The following is a 17,444-nucleotide window of genomic DNA, read 5'->3' as shown; positions in this document are numbered from 1 at the left end:
CTTTACATTCTATAGTTTTAAGAATCATATTACTTCAAAAATTAAAATGAACAAAAAGTATACATAAGCCTCATAATTTTATGAAATTTAATTTTGTAAACAAAGTTTTTTGACAACAATTTTTATCAAAAAATTTCAAGTTTCAATAAAAATCATTATTTAGAAACTAAGAAACGTAAAATAAAGAATGCTGACGAAACAAAAACAAAAAAAAAAACAATTCTTTTTTATCGCCATTTTTAGTGCTACGAAAATTCGTCTTTGGGATTTGCCAAAAACAAAACAAGATGCAATTTTATATTTTCAGGAGGGAAGTATTTTACCGAAAAAATGAAAATGTACCAATTCCCACAACATAAAACTTTATCTTGGTAAACGTACTTTTTGGAAATGTTATTTCATTTGGAATCTTATTTATCAGAGTTCATATGGCGATATGATTGTTTTGAATCTATGCTAAACTCTATATCGGCTCATTTTCCACCGAAATCCGATTGACTATTTTGATTTTAAATAAAGTGTTTTATTTTATGAATTGTCGCAAAAATTTTAAGTGCAGATTGTGGCACTTAAAAACCGCCAAATCTGTAGCGGCGGTGGCGTTAATACGTAAGTACCGAATTTTTATTCCATACTTTTCTGAATCATATTACTTCAAACATTGGAATATACAAGAAGTATACATAAACACATAATGTTAAACCATTTAATTTTTCAAAAAAAGTATTTTGAGAACAATTTTTATTAAAAAATTATAAACTAAAAAACGGAAAATAAAGAATTCTTAGGATAAAAAAACGATTTTAAGAATTCTTTACATTGAAATAAAAACTTTCATATTGTTTCTTTTTTTATTATTCTTATAGTTCTTAATCAGACGTAAAAAACCATTCTGTAGAGAACCATCATCAAATGAAAAAAAAATATTTACAAGCAAATTTTTTATTGTAAAAATCATTGCACTTACCTGATTTATAATTCCCGTAGAATTCCAAAATGATAAGTTCCTTGTTTGAAAACTTTATTCTCAAATAATAGATACATAGTTTATCCCTTCATTACTTTTAGATAACATACTACACAGCAAAATTTTATAATTGATATGAATTTGAATATGTAGCTAAAAACAGAATAGCTGAATTCTAGTTGAACTTATTCTTTCAAAACTAAAAAATACTTACCAAGAAAACGATTAAAATTAATTAAGAATCAGCACAAATGGCACTATTTCAAGTAACTTGGATAATTTTTTATTGTTGTTTTCCGAATTATATGGATACAGAAATATATACTATTCTATAACGAAGAAGAATATGCTATAACTATTACAATTCTGTATGTTCTGAATTCATATTTATTCACTGGAATGACGAAAGCAATGTTGACTTCACTTTAATTCGTAATGAATTGAAGACAGAAGAAATGCATTTTACCTTAATACACACATCTGTAACAGTATCCGAAATCGGAAGTTATCAGTTGCAAGTTTATTGATATTAGAAATTAAAAATTATTGAGGAATTTTTCTTCAAATGTTTGGCGTGTTCTGTTCCTGAAAGATTTACTAATATTCTGGAGATTTTTTTCAAGTTCTTCGGCCTTTTCCTTAGGGAAATTTTGCTTCTTATTTGCTGCTAAAAAATGGCGTCTGATTCAGTCAATGATTTTGATGGAACTAAATGAAAACGTGATAAATTAATGTCTGATATTTACCCGCTAGACGGCGTACTCGAGCATTGCAATCGCGAATACTATATTTGTCCCTGTTCATAATTGTTATAATAAGTTTTTCTTCTTCTTTCCACGCTCTATTTTTTTTTTCTTAAGCGCAGACGATAATTTTTGTAGCGATATAGAAATAGAAATTGATGCCATAAAAAATTATATAAAAACTAGGAGGCTTCCCCCCCTGCTCGCTGGCGCTCGCCAACCCCAGATTTCGGATTGCTTTGCAATCCGATGCTCGCTTTGCTCGCGCATTGGATACGTTCTTAACGTCTAGCTTTTGTATACTTTTTTGAACACTGAAGTTCCGAAAACTTTAACTGTAGAAAATTCTAAACCTGTGCATTTCAATATTAATTTGAAATTGCAAACAGTTCACATATTTTTCTTAATCACACTATTCTAAATTTCAGTTGTTGAGAAAAGTAACTTTTGTAAGTTTTGTCTTAAAATCTTTCCCACCAGAGGGCTAAAACCATGAGTTGTAAAACAATATGAAATAGTACTGAACGCCAGATGTAAAGCATCGGCTTCGATGAAGATAATTTTGTGAGAATTTTTCACCCGATTAGACATATGATATGCTCACTACGTGCTCTTGCGCGCCGAAGCCTATCAATTAAAACGTATTAGCGTTTTATATAATATAGATCAGCCATAAGATACTCACTACGTGCTCTTGCGCGCCGAAGCCTATCAATTAAAACGTATTAGTGTTTTATATAATATAGATTAGCCATATGATGCTCACTACGTGCTCTTGCGCCGAAGCCTATCAATTAAAAATGAAAACTGTTGCCAACGCGAGAAAAGAAATATCATCGGTTTTATTGATACATACGTATTAGCGTTTTATATAATATAGATAGAAATTGATACCATAAAAAATTTATTCGTTTTCGTGTTCTTTTCATGTATTTAGCATTTTAGTTTTTTTTTCTTAAGCGTTGTAGCTATATAATATATAAAATAGGAATTTAATTGTTTTTGAAGGAACGATCACACTTACCTTGGATCTCTTCGGTTTTTCTATTCTTTATTTTAACAGTTTTTATTAAATGTAATTAGTTATTTTCCAAAAGTTTCAGTTTGCAGGTAAGCACTTTGATTTTAATATTGAAGTTTCATGATTTGCTTTCATAGTAATTGTTGTTCTAAAGTATTCGTTGACTTCTTAAAAACCCGATTACTGACATGGCAGAACCGCCTTCCAAAAAACTTTGTATTTTGCCAAAGAAAAAGATATTAAGAGATTCTCAATGAAGAAGGGCCCAAGAAACGTCTGTGGAACGTCAAAGAAGGATGGGACATGACCGAATTTCGACAAGCAATTCTAGAGCCCAAGAAGTATCAGAGAAACGTCAAAGAAGATTAGAAGAGGTTTTCAGCTGTTGGCCAATGATGATTTCGAAAGCAACTTTTGTATGCTTTTACAATTTCTGAGGCCTTTAAAAAAAAAAAAATAAAAAAAAATAAAGTCTCCACCTGATAGTTATATTATAGGTTAGGTTACCATAGCAAAGTTACATCTTCAAACATCCTCAAGAGCTATAACACATCTGCAGCAGAACTGGATATGAAGACAAAATTGCAGGACAGAAACACTTTAATTGTCCACTAATCTTCAGATTTCCTGCTATGTTTTAAAAAACTTTATTTGTGAAAACCTTTAGCGTGGAGGACAGCTGGACGCCTTTGGCGGCTAGTAAAGGTATATAAGAAAATGTCGATTCGATGAATCTTCTTCTTTCAAAATAATTTAATGATGTAAAAATTGGGTTGGGAAATATTTTACTAATAGTGTATTTTATACCATTAATAAGGATATTATTTAAAAAGAAATTACTATTAAAAGAAAAGATATACTTTCTATTAATAAAAAATATTATTCAATGTTTTTAACGTTTCGAATAATGCTTGAATCTTTCACGAGTTTCATTATCTCAACGAGTTTATACGAGTTCAATCAACCGTTTTTCGAAATTTATTAAGAAAGAAATATTCAACAACAAATGCATATACACACACCTCCTCATTAAAAACAGTCTTACTCGTAATCGGATGCTATTAATCAAGTTGATACCAAACTTTTAATTAACCAGTTTTATTATTTGCAGAAAATGAGAACTAAACAAAAGATAAATTCAGCTAAAGGAAAAAGTAAAGACTATTGAAACAATATATCGATTACAACGCATAAAAAAGTAACTAATGGTTTGAGTAAAGAAAAAAAATTGGTAAAAAAAAACTCGAAACGATCTGGAAAAAAAATATTTTCTTAAAAAAAAAATTACAATATTCAGGGTTGATGAAGTTAATCGATAGATTCTCATTTTACTGTTTTTGATCATGATGGAAATTAGTTATTTCTTTGTTGCAAATATTTTTTAGCAGTTCACTTTAAACAACACAGATTTTTTTTATCAACTAATCATAGATTATTTTTTTTCCTCTTAAAAAATCTATTTACTTAAGGTTCAGATTGTAAAGAACAGAAAAAATTTGCATTTCAATAAAACAAAAAATCTATTTTCTCTATTAAGATGAATAAGTTGGTTAATACGAAGAAAAAAAACTAAGTAACATAAAATAATGTAATCTAGTTTTAATGATTGAACGAGAAGAGAAAGTTTTATGAGTTAATTTTATAAACGTTATCCTTTGAAAAATCTAACTCTAAAAGAAAGTAATTTGTTTTAACTCGAGAATACGCGCATAATATTTGGATTTTTTGAAGCTTTAAATATAATACTGCTTTCGAAGTGCTTTCGTTTGACGATACTTGAATCAATTTTTATCTGCAAATCTTAAAATGATTAAAGGTAATGTAAGAATTGTTTGAAAATGTAGATTAATAATTTTGCTGTGTTACGAATTTATTTAAAACTTCTTTGCGTTTCAGATTTCTTTATGGTTGTTTAAAAAAGAATTAAGCTGTGTTAAATTTTTGGAATGATAAAATCATTATTTTGAATGGTCGTTGAAGTTATTAGCAATGTATGTCAAAAACGGAGCTATATTCTTTCCCTAATAACTCTAAATATCAAAATTAGGGTTAGATTTTTCAAAGGATAACGTTTATAAAATTAACTCATAGAACTTTCTCTACTCGTTCAATCATTAAAGCTAGATTACATTATTTCATGCTACTTAGTTTTTTTCGTATTAACCAACTTATTCATCTTACTAGAGAAAATAAAATTTTTGTTACATTGAAGTTATTAGTAATGTTATTAGTTATTAGTAATGATCGTTGAAGTTATTAGTAATATATGTAAAAAACGACGGAGCTATTGTCTTTCACTAACAACTGTTAATATCATTACTAAATATTAAAGTCACGGATGTTTCTGTTCAGGATTAGCTATAAAGATACCCCGGAAAATATAACATATTATATTATTCTTGCAGATTTCGTCGACTTTGGTACATAAATTAATCTATAATTTCTATTAGAAAATTGAACAGAAAATTGAATTGAAAATTGTAACAGAATTAGTTTCATATTTACACTGGCTAAGTACCCGTCATACGCCCTGGGTAAAACGAAAAGTAAATAATCAATATAGTAGTATTAGTCAACTCTATACAATCACATATATATCACACGCTATCCCAATTTTAAAAAAAAGCTAAATTTCTAATATAATTCTAATATTTCTTTATTATTATTTCTTGAGCTACCCGGTGACTTTATTAAATGAATGAAGCAAAATATGTTTTTGTAGTTCTTCTCATTAAAATGAATATTCGGTACTGCAACTGTTGCTATCGCTCTCAAGATTTTCAAATTTTACTACAATGACTTTGTTACAATTTTACTACACTTATCTCCATTAATTTTGCACTTTAGCTCCTAACTTATTATTTCAATTACTATTAACTTTCTGTTATTTAGTATTTATAGAAATGCAATTCGAAAGCTGAGCAATAAGCGAAACGAATTTCACACATAATTTCAATTCGGGCAGCACCAAGCTGAACTCGTTTTAGTTTGTGAAAATTTGTTTCGGAAGCACAGAAGATTATTGGGAATCTATTTTCCAGGATAGGCTTGCGAAATTTAATATAAGTGGTTTATAGTGTTTTAGATGGTAACGAATTCGTATTTTGTTTAATTAAATATTTAACCATACACTAAATTAATATGAATGATATAAAGGATATATATGCCAAATTTCAGGTTTATTGATGCAGTGGTGTTAGAGGAAAATATTCTTTTTATTCCAATTTCTAGAAAAAACTTTAAAAAAGGGAGAGAAAAATAGCACTTTTGAGCTAGTGACTCCATGCGTTTTTCGAAAAGCATGAAAATAATTAAGTTTCAACAAAATAAATGTTAATTTTTTTTTAAATTATTAAAACTTGCACCTTATTTAGAAATACTGAGTTGTGGTTTTTGATCGAAAAACTGGAAATGACAACTTATTATTAAAATATTTTTTATTCACTTATTGCTCATAAAATGCATTTTTAAACAATGAGTTTTCCATATACTTCTTTAATTCTTATTAAGCATGCGATTTCTTCATACAATTCTTAATAATTAAATTAAATAACTTTTATATAAGGTAAATAGAATAAAATTATGTACAACAGATGGTCATAGTATTTCGGTTATAGGAGATTATAGTAAGCCAAATACTGCAGGTAAGGTACACCAGTTTTAGTTAAGTTTTAACGTAGTTAATATCGTAGTACGTAGAACATATATCATGAAATTTTTACACGAAGTACCATTTTTATTGTTGTTTTTTTTTCATTTACATTAAAAAAGAGCAACTTTACAACTTTTAAAATTTGAATAAAGCACTTAGTTATTTTGTAGAAAGAGTTTTTAGCATTTAAAAAGTAATTCAAAAATTTAGAAGTAAATGTATTCATTTTAATAAAATAAAAATTATGCAATGTCATTTTTTTCCTATTTCTGTTCACTTTATCATTCGTATAGAAATTATAACTTGTAGATTGTAAAAAAATAATATTATTTTATATTTACTGCGATTATAACATATTTCTAAAAATACATTTTATTATTTAGAAAATAACAGTATTTAACTTTCGTTATAAGATGTCACAGCCCTTGTATTATGACTTTGTTCAAAATGTACAAAGATTTGCCATGCGAGAATGTTATAGTTCAGTTTGACTCCTCATAAAGCCCGTAGTTATGGTCCAATTTATATCAGTATTCTAACACACAGAAATTTCATACATATAAAACCACTGTGTAATAAATACATAACTTTCTTTAAAAAATTATATAGGCTTTCAGTTTTAAGTTAAATAAAAAATTATTAAAAACTAATTCTAATATTGATCTACTTATGGAGTTCAATCCTCTGGTATAAAATATTAGTAACATTAACGAAAAATTAAGAAATTGCAAACAATTAATAAAAAATACCGTATTTTGCATATCTTTGATAATTTGAGATAGTAAAAGTTATCTCTAATTATTGCTCTAAAATGCTTTGATCAGGAAATGGAAGATTATTTGTTTATTTTCCACTTTCTTACCTTATCAAATATATATTTCTTGATAAAGCGTATCTGGAATAAATAAAATTGTGACTTCAAAACACTTTAAATGTTATCAAGTTTTCTTACAGGTTAGGCGAATGAACTGATGTCAAGAACCTTCATCTTAAGCAAAAATGAGCACTAACTCAATTTTGCGCATTTTTCTTAAGAATTTAAAATATAAATCAAACCAAATAGCGTTGAAACAATCACCTATAATTGTTTATACCAAATTTTGTAGATATCTAACATCGTTAACAAGAGTTGGTGGCTTTAGTAACTTCGAGGAAGAGAGATCAACATATAATCTAACAGTACCAACACATTTCAACTTTGCTTCAGATATTCTTGATCAATGGGCTTTTAAGGAAAAGGTAAGTAATGCTTGTTTCTATAAAATTTAAATTTCTAACGTATTAAATTGCTTGCTTATGATGTGCCAACTACACAGTAAAATATTCAGGATCAAATTACTGGATCAAGTATCGGTACTTTGAGTACGTCATCCGTAAAATCCATCTTACCGTAAAATCTATTTTCGCTGTAAAATATTATACTGCAATTTTTACCGAAATATTTATTTAATTAGAGGGATTCAGTGGTTTTATGGTAATTATTACTGTAAAAATTACGATATATCAGAATTTTTTTCCGTAACTTTACGATATGATTTTACGATAAAAAAGAACCAACACCCTGAGCGCCGATTTTTATTACCGAAATTTGATTCAGAATTTTTTACAGTGTACCTCTTACACTCTCAAAAAAATCAACTCAATTTGATTCATAATATGAGTCGAATTTATCTCGAACTTTGATTAGTTAACTCGAACCATGTTTCCGTCCAAGTTGAACCATAGTATAGTGCAATCTAATTCAAGAGAGATTACTTTACACCCTATTTTAGGATGACTTGGCACGAATTAAAGTTTCAGTTCAACTTAAAAGAATGTCTCCATTTAAGTTGAGCCAAGTGTGTAATATTATGTAATCTAGCTCAATCAAGATTAATTTGCACCATATTTTGATTTAATTTGCAACGTATGAAAGTTTCAATTCAACTCAGAAGAAGTCTTCGTTCAAGTTGAACCATGTTACAATATCATCTAGTTCAATAAAGATCATTTTGCATCATATTTTGGTTTAATTTTGAACATATGAAAGTTTCAGTACAACTTGAAAAAAAAGCCTTCTTTCAAGTTTTACCGCGTTATTATATAAATCTAGATCAAAACAGATTATTATTATATATATTTTTTTTTGATTTACCTCAAAAAGCATGAAAACTTTGAATTTGAACAATATTGTAGTTCAGGATTGTCCAAAATATCAAACATTGTGTCAGCTTTGAATTTCAAGAAAATTTTGATATTCAATAATTTTCTAATATTAGGGGAACCGGAAAGTAATGTCGTTTTGGCGCATTAAATTTTCGTTAGTCTTAAAACCAATTCATTTTTTTTCGATCCATTTCGATTCATTTTCAATCCGTCATTGAAAAGTTGCTCCTAACGAGGGTGAATACATTGTTGATTATAAATAAAATCTTGATAACAAGCAACAAATGCACCGAAACGACATTACTTTCCGACCCCCTTTACCGTCTAACGATGTTTTAAATTGATACTTATCTAACTATAATATTGAATAAATTTGCTAAAACAGAAAATATGCTGGTACCATATAAAGATACAACTTAATCCGTCATGTAACCTGATTACAAGATAATATAACATGTTCAATTACAAGCGGATTATAACATGTTCAATTCGACATCTTATAAAGGTTTCAGCAGTTTCATATATAATATAGTTCAACACACCGAGACTTATGGTTCAAAGCATGATTCCAAGAGTGAAATATAAATATATATATGTGTTACTTGCATTTTAAACACAAAGGAATAGACTCTAGCTGCTTATATGTTCTCAGAAAAGTCTTCTTAAAGATAAATAACATTGGAACAATAATTTCAGTATCGATACAAGTGGTTTTTACTATCGGTACCACGATTTAAATGATATTGTGGATGGTTTCTGAATTTTTATTCAGGTGTTAAATTAATCTATGTTTGCTTACCAGTTTACTATAGTTGTTCAAGTTCAGTCATCTTTTTATTTAGGTTTTATTAAAATTTTATTAAGATTTTATTTTAGTTTTTAGTAAATTTTGGATAAATTTTAAAGTTCTAACCAGTTAAACTTTAAAGTTAAACGTTATGAATTCTTTAAATAGAATTTGAAAAATTAACATTATACTATGGTTCAAAATGCATCATATAATTTTTCACAATATAATGATTTTGGTTACTTTAATTTTAACTGGCAAAATATATAGTAATACATAAAAAGGCAGTAAAATATTTATGCAATAAACTATCATACTCCATACTATGAACTTCTTTGGTATTACTTACTGATTACTTAAACTAGCAAAATAATAAGAACGCGTTTAACAATGCTGCAATCAGTTGCTGTATTTAAAAACAATAGAGAAAAAAAAATAGCTCCCCGCTTACTTTTTTTTCCTTATAATTAGAAGAAATTTTCCCAACTATAATCTCTAAAATATGCAAACAGCTGTGATGCAAAAATTAAAGAACCAAACAACAAGCTTCATTACAAAACAACAACAAATTTGAGAAGAAAAGAACACGGTTCGTTGGTATATCTAAAACATAATTTTCAAAGAAACTTATTTTTATAACTTTTAAATTAATTTCTCAATAAAAAAAACAGCAGAAAATTACTTTTTTAGACAGTTAGTCAGCTATATTAATAATAGTTTTAGGAGTATGTTTTTTTTATTAATGCTTTTCGATCAATTGAATTAATTTAAAGCCTTGTGAAGTGGCTAAAACTGAGACAAAACTTATCAAATTAAAAATAATCCGAATAAAATTGAACAGTCATAAATTAGAATTAAAAAATTTTAAAAATACTGATTTCTATTCAGTTTAACTTATTAACGGTAATGAACTCAGTTCTGGTAATGAACCCAGTTCAGGTAATGAACCAGTTCTGATAATGAATTCAAGTAATTCTATAAAAAAAGAACTCTGGCATCAAAATTTATAGAATGTTTCATTTTTTTATGAAATTCCTATTCAAAAAATAAATATCGTTTCAAAACATTTTTATCTCATATCGAATTTATTACATTTCTAGTCAATACACGGTAAAAAATTCTGGATCATATTACGATTTAAAGTACCGGCACTCCGGTTGAATAATGCAACCAATCTGCACTGAATAATGCAATCTTGTATCATTTTATTGCTTTAAGACTTGACTTTAAAACCTTATTTAATTGCTTAAACAATTGTATTAGCATAAAAATGGAAAGTATGAATTAGTTTGAGAAACCATTTTACACATTCTAACTTAAATAGTTTTCATTGAAATTGTCTCATATTTTATCACACTTTCACTTGCCTGATTGTTACATTTCTGAAAAATTTTAGTCTTTTCCTTAACTATTCATTTGTTTTCATATTTGTCGACTTGGAATGTGAAAATATCATCCTATTTCTAAAAACATCAATCATGAATGTTATTAATGTTACTCAATACGTTTGCACAACAAAAATATTTCTTAATCTTTTTTATTGCAAAATTTTCGCTTTGTTTCTTTATTTTATTTTATTAATTTTACTTCTTTATTTATTTATTTATTTATTTATTTATTTATTTATTTATTTATTTATTTATTTATTTATTTATTTATTTATTTATTTATTTATTTATTTATTTATTTATTTATTTATTTGAAGTAAATGATCAAATCAAAACCCTACTACTTTTTAATAATTTTTAACTATCCACCAGGTCTCAAATAAACTTAGAATTTTTACATATCCTGTCGAGCATGTTAGTCTACGAAGTACGCGCATCTTTTTTGATTATAGATTAATTAAAACATATGAATGCACCGATTATTAAACTGCCAAAAACATTTATCAGGAATATTATATGAACATCAACACTTTTAAAGTTCAAAACAGAAGTGTGGAGTATTATTAATAAGGAACTATTAAACATGAATAGTAATTGATGAAAAAAATACAGAACATTCTTATTAACAACGAAGTGATATTATCAGGCAAATGTTACCGCAAAACGGTGTTATTAACCCTTATATTAATTATTTTCTTATGCTCAGCGATAGGGGTATACCTTTTTCAAATAAAAATAAGTATGACTAGGCGAATAAGAAGGAATATATTATTATATGTACAATTAAGTTCAATGATATTAAGGCTCAAATCCGATTGATTTTCGTTATATTTTGCTGAGGTACCGTTTAGTTGCCCCATCTGGCATCTTGGCGGTTTTCATTATAATTTGAGTAGCAATAAATCACTATTTTATGGTATTTTTTTTTGTTTGCTTCTTTCAGAAAATCTATTAACGGTGCATTAATGTACCATCCTGTATCTTCGACAGGATATAAAAAAAAATTCCCATCTCAGCTAATTTCATAACTCAACCTTACTGACACATAAATCGAGATGCAAACTTTTATTTATTTTTTTTTAAATATCACTTTTTTATTATTAACAGAATGGTTACAGAGCAACCAATATCCCCGCATTGTGGTTTGTTTCTGATGATGGCAAAGAAATAAAACTAAGTTTTGAAGAACTGGAGATCAAATCAAAAAGGTATGCATAATTTATCCAATAAATACCAATTACGTTTCATTAAATAGCAAAAAATTCTGTGAAATATATTATTACAAAACAAATGTGAGAAAAAGTAACGGGTATTAATTATGCAGTGGATTTTTTTTTCATTTACATATATGTCGTGAGCTAATTGAAAAATTCGACTCTTTGTAACCGGCCGTACAACAAAGCTCATTGCAGTAAGCGTAAAAAATGACGAGACAGTTAAATTTTTCCACAACACATATATAATAATTAATGTGTGTGTTTGTTTATACAGTATTGGTACTACGATTATAAGAATATTAGTGCCAGCTTTCAGAATTAAGTTTATTATTAAGTCAAATATTTCCTGTTACGAACTAGTATTGTAAAAAAATTTATATAATTACGTATTTTTATTCATAACTACCCTTTTATAACGTATTTTGATTAAACGAACAACATAAAGTCACAAGAACGAGCAAATATGACTTTTGTATACAAACTACTTGCGTAGCGGGGAGGGAAATTTATAGCCGATCTAAGCCAAAAAAGGTATCTCTAGTAATGTATGGAATTTTTCATCAAGAATTACTTAATAATATTTGTAACAAATAAGTCAAAGAATTTATATACAATACACAATTATATATTTGAATATTTAGAGTTTTGAATGTTAAAAATCTTGAGAAATCGAATTTTAAACATATAAATTTTTTTTAAATTCAATTTCTTAGGAATTTCGTATTTAGCCATGTAAAATTATATTCTTTAAAATGATGAAAAAAATTTTCCCTTATTATTCAGAATTTTTTCAACTATTATTATATAAAATAATAAATTATTACTAAAAGTTACTCCTTGCACAGTGTTGTATTTGAAAAAACGAATTTTAAAATTATGTGCAAGAAATTTTTAATTCATTTTAAAGGGCTTCGAGATGTAGTGAAATACGAATGAAATAAAATTATCATTAAGGGGTCTAAACTTTGGATCACTCTCCAGACCAAATTATTGGAACCTTATTCCTCGGAATGAGCAGAAATACGAATCTATCGAAAAAAACAGAGAAAGTACATTTTGTGTCTGAAACGTAAAATATCGTCTGCACCAATTAAATCGCATATTTGAAGTCATCCCCACGAACTATCAAGATTGAATCCTAAAACATGAAGATCCGATCATTAGATCAAAAGTTATTCAGGGTGATCCGTTTATTTTTTTGTGGATGCTCAATGTTTACATCAAAAGGTTTATGTTTAAAAAATTATGTATGTATAACATCTAATTGAACATTGCTTATATCCCGCATTTTAAACTAATAATTTTGTATTTAAAAATGATCATCATCATAATCATAGTTGGCCAGACAGCCCAATGTGAGCCAATGTCTTCCTCTGAAGATTTCTCCATGACGACTTCCGATTTATCTTTGATCTCCAATTCCTTTCAATAATTGCGAGAAAATCAGACTCCACTGAGTCAGCCCATCTCAACCGCGGCCTTCCCCGCTTTCTTTTTCCAGTGGGTCTAAAAAGCAGTATCTTTTTTATTGTGTTGTCGTCACTCATTCGAATCACGTCGGCGATCCAATTCATTCTATTTATTTTTATGCATTTAATAATATCCGGTTGTTAATAAATCTAGTACAGCTCAAAGTTAAATCTCTTTCTCCAGTTATTCTTTTCATTTACACCACCATGTATACCCCGTAAAATCTTTCTCTCCAATATTGCGATACAATTTTCCTCCAGTTTTGCCATTGTCCAAGCTTCAGAAGCGTATTTCAAGACTGGCCGGACAAGAGTTTTGTAGATTAAGAACTTAGTTTTTCTAGAAAGAAACCTAGATTTAATAAATCTTCTCAGCCCATAGACAGCCCTATTCGCCAGATAGAGTAGGTTTTTTATTTCATCAGTAATTCTGTTGCCAATGGTAATAATTGATCCTAAGTAAGTAAAACTCCTCACTGTTTCAGATCTATAAGAATTTATTTCAAGATAGGAGTTTGGGACTCTGCTTCTTGAGAATTAAGTGTATTTTGGTTTCTTTACATTTATGACCAAGCCCATTTGCCTTGCAGCTACCTCAAGGGCAAGAAATGCCTCTTTCAAGGCAGGAAGGGAACGAGCAATTATATCAACATCATCAGCATATGCAAGTAGTTGTACTGATCTAGTAAAAACTTTAAAAAAAACTAAATACTCAAATTTTAAAGATTGCGAACACTAAATATTTTTAGTAACTTAGTTAGTAACAAAACTTCGAGTAACTTTATAAGTAATAAATTATTTGATTGAGATGGAATTTCGATAGCAAATTTGATTTAAAATTAATGTTGCGCACTTAAATTTTTTTGAATAAAGACTTACTAACTGTCAAACATTACGATAAAAACTTCTTATGAAGATGATACAAAACACAAGTGTAATGAAAATGCTGAACATTATATTATAAACAGTCACGGAACATGATACAAAAAACAAGTGTAAACACAATCTGAGCAGGCAATCACAGAGAAGGGTGCAGAGTTTCACGAATAACCATTCCCACAAAAAGGAAGGAGGATTCAATTTGTCATGAATACACTACTATCTACTTTCCTCGTTTAGAACTATTTTTCGAAAGCTCCGTCGTCTTATGAAATGATGCTTTTTTGCGAATAATATGCTATTTTTATAACTGCTATGAGTTTGCAACAGTTACTCATGACAGTAAGGTCCAGTACAGCCAATCTAAAGTCAGCGCTGCCGATGCTTATGTGACAGTTTGTGGTTTGACTTTTGTGGCCTGTTTTTTTTTTTATTTTTTAAAAACTTACTCCAATGTGGCCTTACTTGGGCTCATAAAAACTGAGAATAAGGCAGTAATTTTAGCGAATTTTCCTCTGAGTGAAAAATGTCGCCCAAATTGGAAATTTTTAAAAATGTCTATTAGCGTTTAAAATATGTAAGTCATTTATCCGCTCTAAAGTCACGACAAGATGTTATATCCCGTTTAAAATGATTGCATTGATTCAAATGTAAAGCACTTGAACTGTAGCTTTTTTATTTTCTTTGGCGACAGGGCTTCGAAAAACAATGTTACATCCCGTGAAGAGCAACCTATTCAGACAGTCTGGACTCCTAAATCAAATCTATTAATATTAAAGCTAATGTTATATAAGTTATTCCTTTTTCATTGTACGTGAACAAAATGATGGACGTTTTATCACTGAGCGCTGATGGTACTACATAGGACGCTTTCCATTTCACTGCACATGGCACATTCAACCAGCGTATTGTTTAGACAAATTTTTTAACTACTAAACTATTTTTTAACTGGAGTTCAGACTTTGGGCGCTCTTCATTTTGTTTAACTTGGTCTTTAGGTTATTTTTCTGATTTAAAAAAAAAGATTTTCAATTTTTTTTTTTTTTTTTTTTTTTGAAGTTATACTTCTTATGCGACTTTCAACAAGGTTGCGTTAAACGTTTAACGCTACATTTTTATTGCCCGGGAAATCACGTGGTAGGATCCAGTTTTCCCTCATTCATTTCCATATTGTTTTGGTTCTCACTAGCATAAAAATAATAAAAGTATTGTTTTTCTATAAATATTTTTTTAGTTTGTTTTGATACACATATAATTTAATAAGATAGTATTTTTTATTTTCAAATTTAGTGGATAACAATTGTAAAAAATGAGTGAAAACAATCCCACGGACAATGCGACGGATTTAAGGTTATGTCAAGGTACGACTCTTGTTAATATCAATTGATTGTTAGGTTTTCTCTTCTGAAATTACATTATGACGCATTCACATACATTATTAATACAAATACATTTTCCATGGCGAGACGATGAGGCAAGCACAAGCACTTCCACAGGTTCAAGAGGTCCACGAGGGAAAAATGCACAATATTCGTGATTACAGAGCACGGAAGCGAGCGGAGCTGGAAAAAGAGTCGTTGAATAGAACTAGTGATCTTTCTACGATTGTTGATTGTTCTACAATTAACGTCACAGGTTGCGAAGTTTAACTTCTGCCGAGCGGAGGGACTCCACGCACTATTTTTGGTACTTAGGAAGTCCTCAAATGTACAGACGTACAGACTTCTAGGGCACATCACCAGGAACCCATGCACGGTACCCAAGCATACTCCGCTAAAAGTACTTTACAATTGTTAACTGCTTGTGTGCTTCTGAACAGTTCATAAAAGAGCAGCATCCTTAGCCTTGTACAAAGACATTTCTGGGTGTGGATTCCTATACAATTTTAATCCTGATAATGTGCCATAACTCCCCGAGAAGTTTGTCGCAATATTTGCATGACACTCTGTTGTATAAAACGTGTACGTGTACGTTTTAAACTTGCACGTTTAAACAAAAAAAATTAACCAAAAATGTCATTTTAAACAAAAATCTATAGCTTTAAGAGCAAAACTAATTTCAGAATTGAAATCCCCCAACCCAAATAAGGCAAGATGAATTATTTGTCTAGATAAACAAAAAATGTGCTCTCCGGTGTAATCAATTAAATATTTTAAACTTCTTTTAAAGAATATTTGTTATTCAATAAAAACCCAAAGTTTAGTCACTTGTGAATAAGATGGACATTTTCTCAATTATTACAGATATTCATTTCATGTTCATGAAATTAAGTGCCATGAAAAAAATAGTTAAAAACAACAACTCGGATTATAAGCTTTAACATTTAAAATTTCTATGATGCCGTAATAGACATTATATATTTTCTAGCTTTTGAAATTTCTTTAATTTCATAAATGTTATTTCTTTAATCTCTCGTAATCTAATTTTAAATAAATTAAGCCAATTATTTAATTTTTATTACATTTTATAAAAAGAAAATATAAATATTGTATTCTCTTCTTAATCAATGTAACGACTAACTTTTTAATTCAATACAAATATAAAACTCGTTAATTCCCTGTCGCGACTAAATAGAACATCAAAATCTATTTCTAACTCCTTATTACACTCTATAGCAAAAAACTTGACGCACCAAGAAGGAGATGTCCGATTGAAACGAAAATTGGTGGATAAGAAGACAATATACAGAATAGTAAATGATTAAAATTTCAGAACAATTGAGTAATTTATTGCAGAGTTACAGTAACAAGTTCAATAAGGTGTTGACCCGCCTCTAGCCTGGATACAAGCTGCCACGCAACGTGGCATAGACCGATAAAGCTCTCGGATGGTCTCTTGCGGTATTTCCTTCCAAATTCGATCCAATTGTCGAATGAGGTCATCAACATTCCGTGACAGATGCAATCGCCTTTCCATCATATCCCAGACTTGCTCGATGGGAGAGAGATCTGGTGATCTGGCAGGCCAAGGAAGAGTTTGACAAGCTGCAGACAGTTCATAGCAACACGTGCCGTATGTGGTCTGGTATTGTCCTGCTGAAAAACCAGCCCAAGGCGCTGCAAAAGGAACGGTAGCGAAACAGGTCTTAGGATGTCGTCGACGTACCGCTGTGCAATAAGTGTACCTCTAATGACGACCAAAGGGGTCCCACTGTCAAAGGAAATGGCCCCCCAGAC

At 29.1% G+C, this 17,444-nt stretch overlaps 1 protein-coding gene across 1 annotated transcript in view; it reads left to right on the top strand.

The window, feature by feature from the left end:
- The first annotated feature begins 7,300 nt into the window (after positions 1 to 7,300).
- The window catches only part of LOC107446563 (acyl-coenzyme A synthetase ACSM3, mitochondrial), a 56,125-nt gene continuing 45,981 nt past the window's right edge, over positions 7,301 to 17,444 (top strand). Inside the window, exons 1-2 of the mRNA XM_087168030.1 lie at positions 7,301 to 7,622; positions 11,811 to 11,911. Coding sequence (XP_087024156.1) covers positions 7,383 to 7,622; positions 11,811 to 11,911 — 341 coding nt within the window. The 5' untranslated portion in view covers positions 7,301 to 7,382. The remainder of the gene's footprint in view (positions 7,623 to 11,810; positions 11,912 to 17,444) is intronic.

This window comes from Parasteatoda tepidariorum, chromosome 7 (assembly GCF_982258835.1).
Source record: "Parasteatoda tepidariorum strain Cologne lab strain chromosome 7, Ptep-v5.0, whole genome shotgun sequence".
Classification (NCBI taxonomy): Eukaryota; Metazoa; Arthropoda; class Arachnida; order Araneae; family Theridiidae; genus Parasteatoda; species Parasteatoda tepidariorum.
This window is presented reverse-complemented; position numbering and strand designations above follow the sequence as displayed.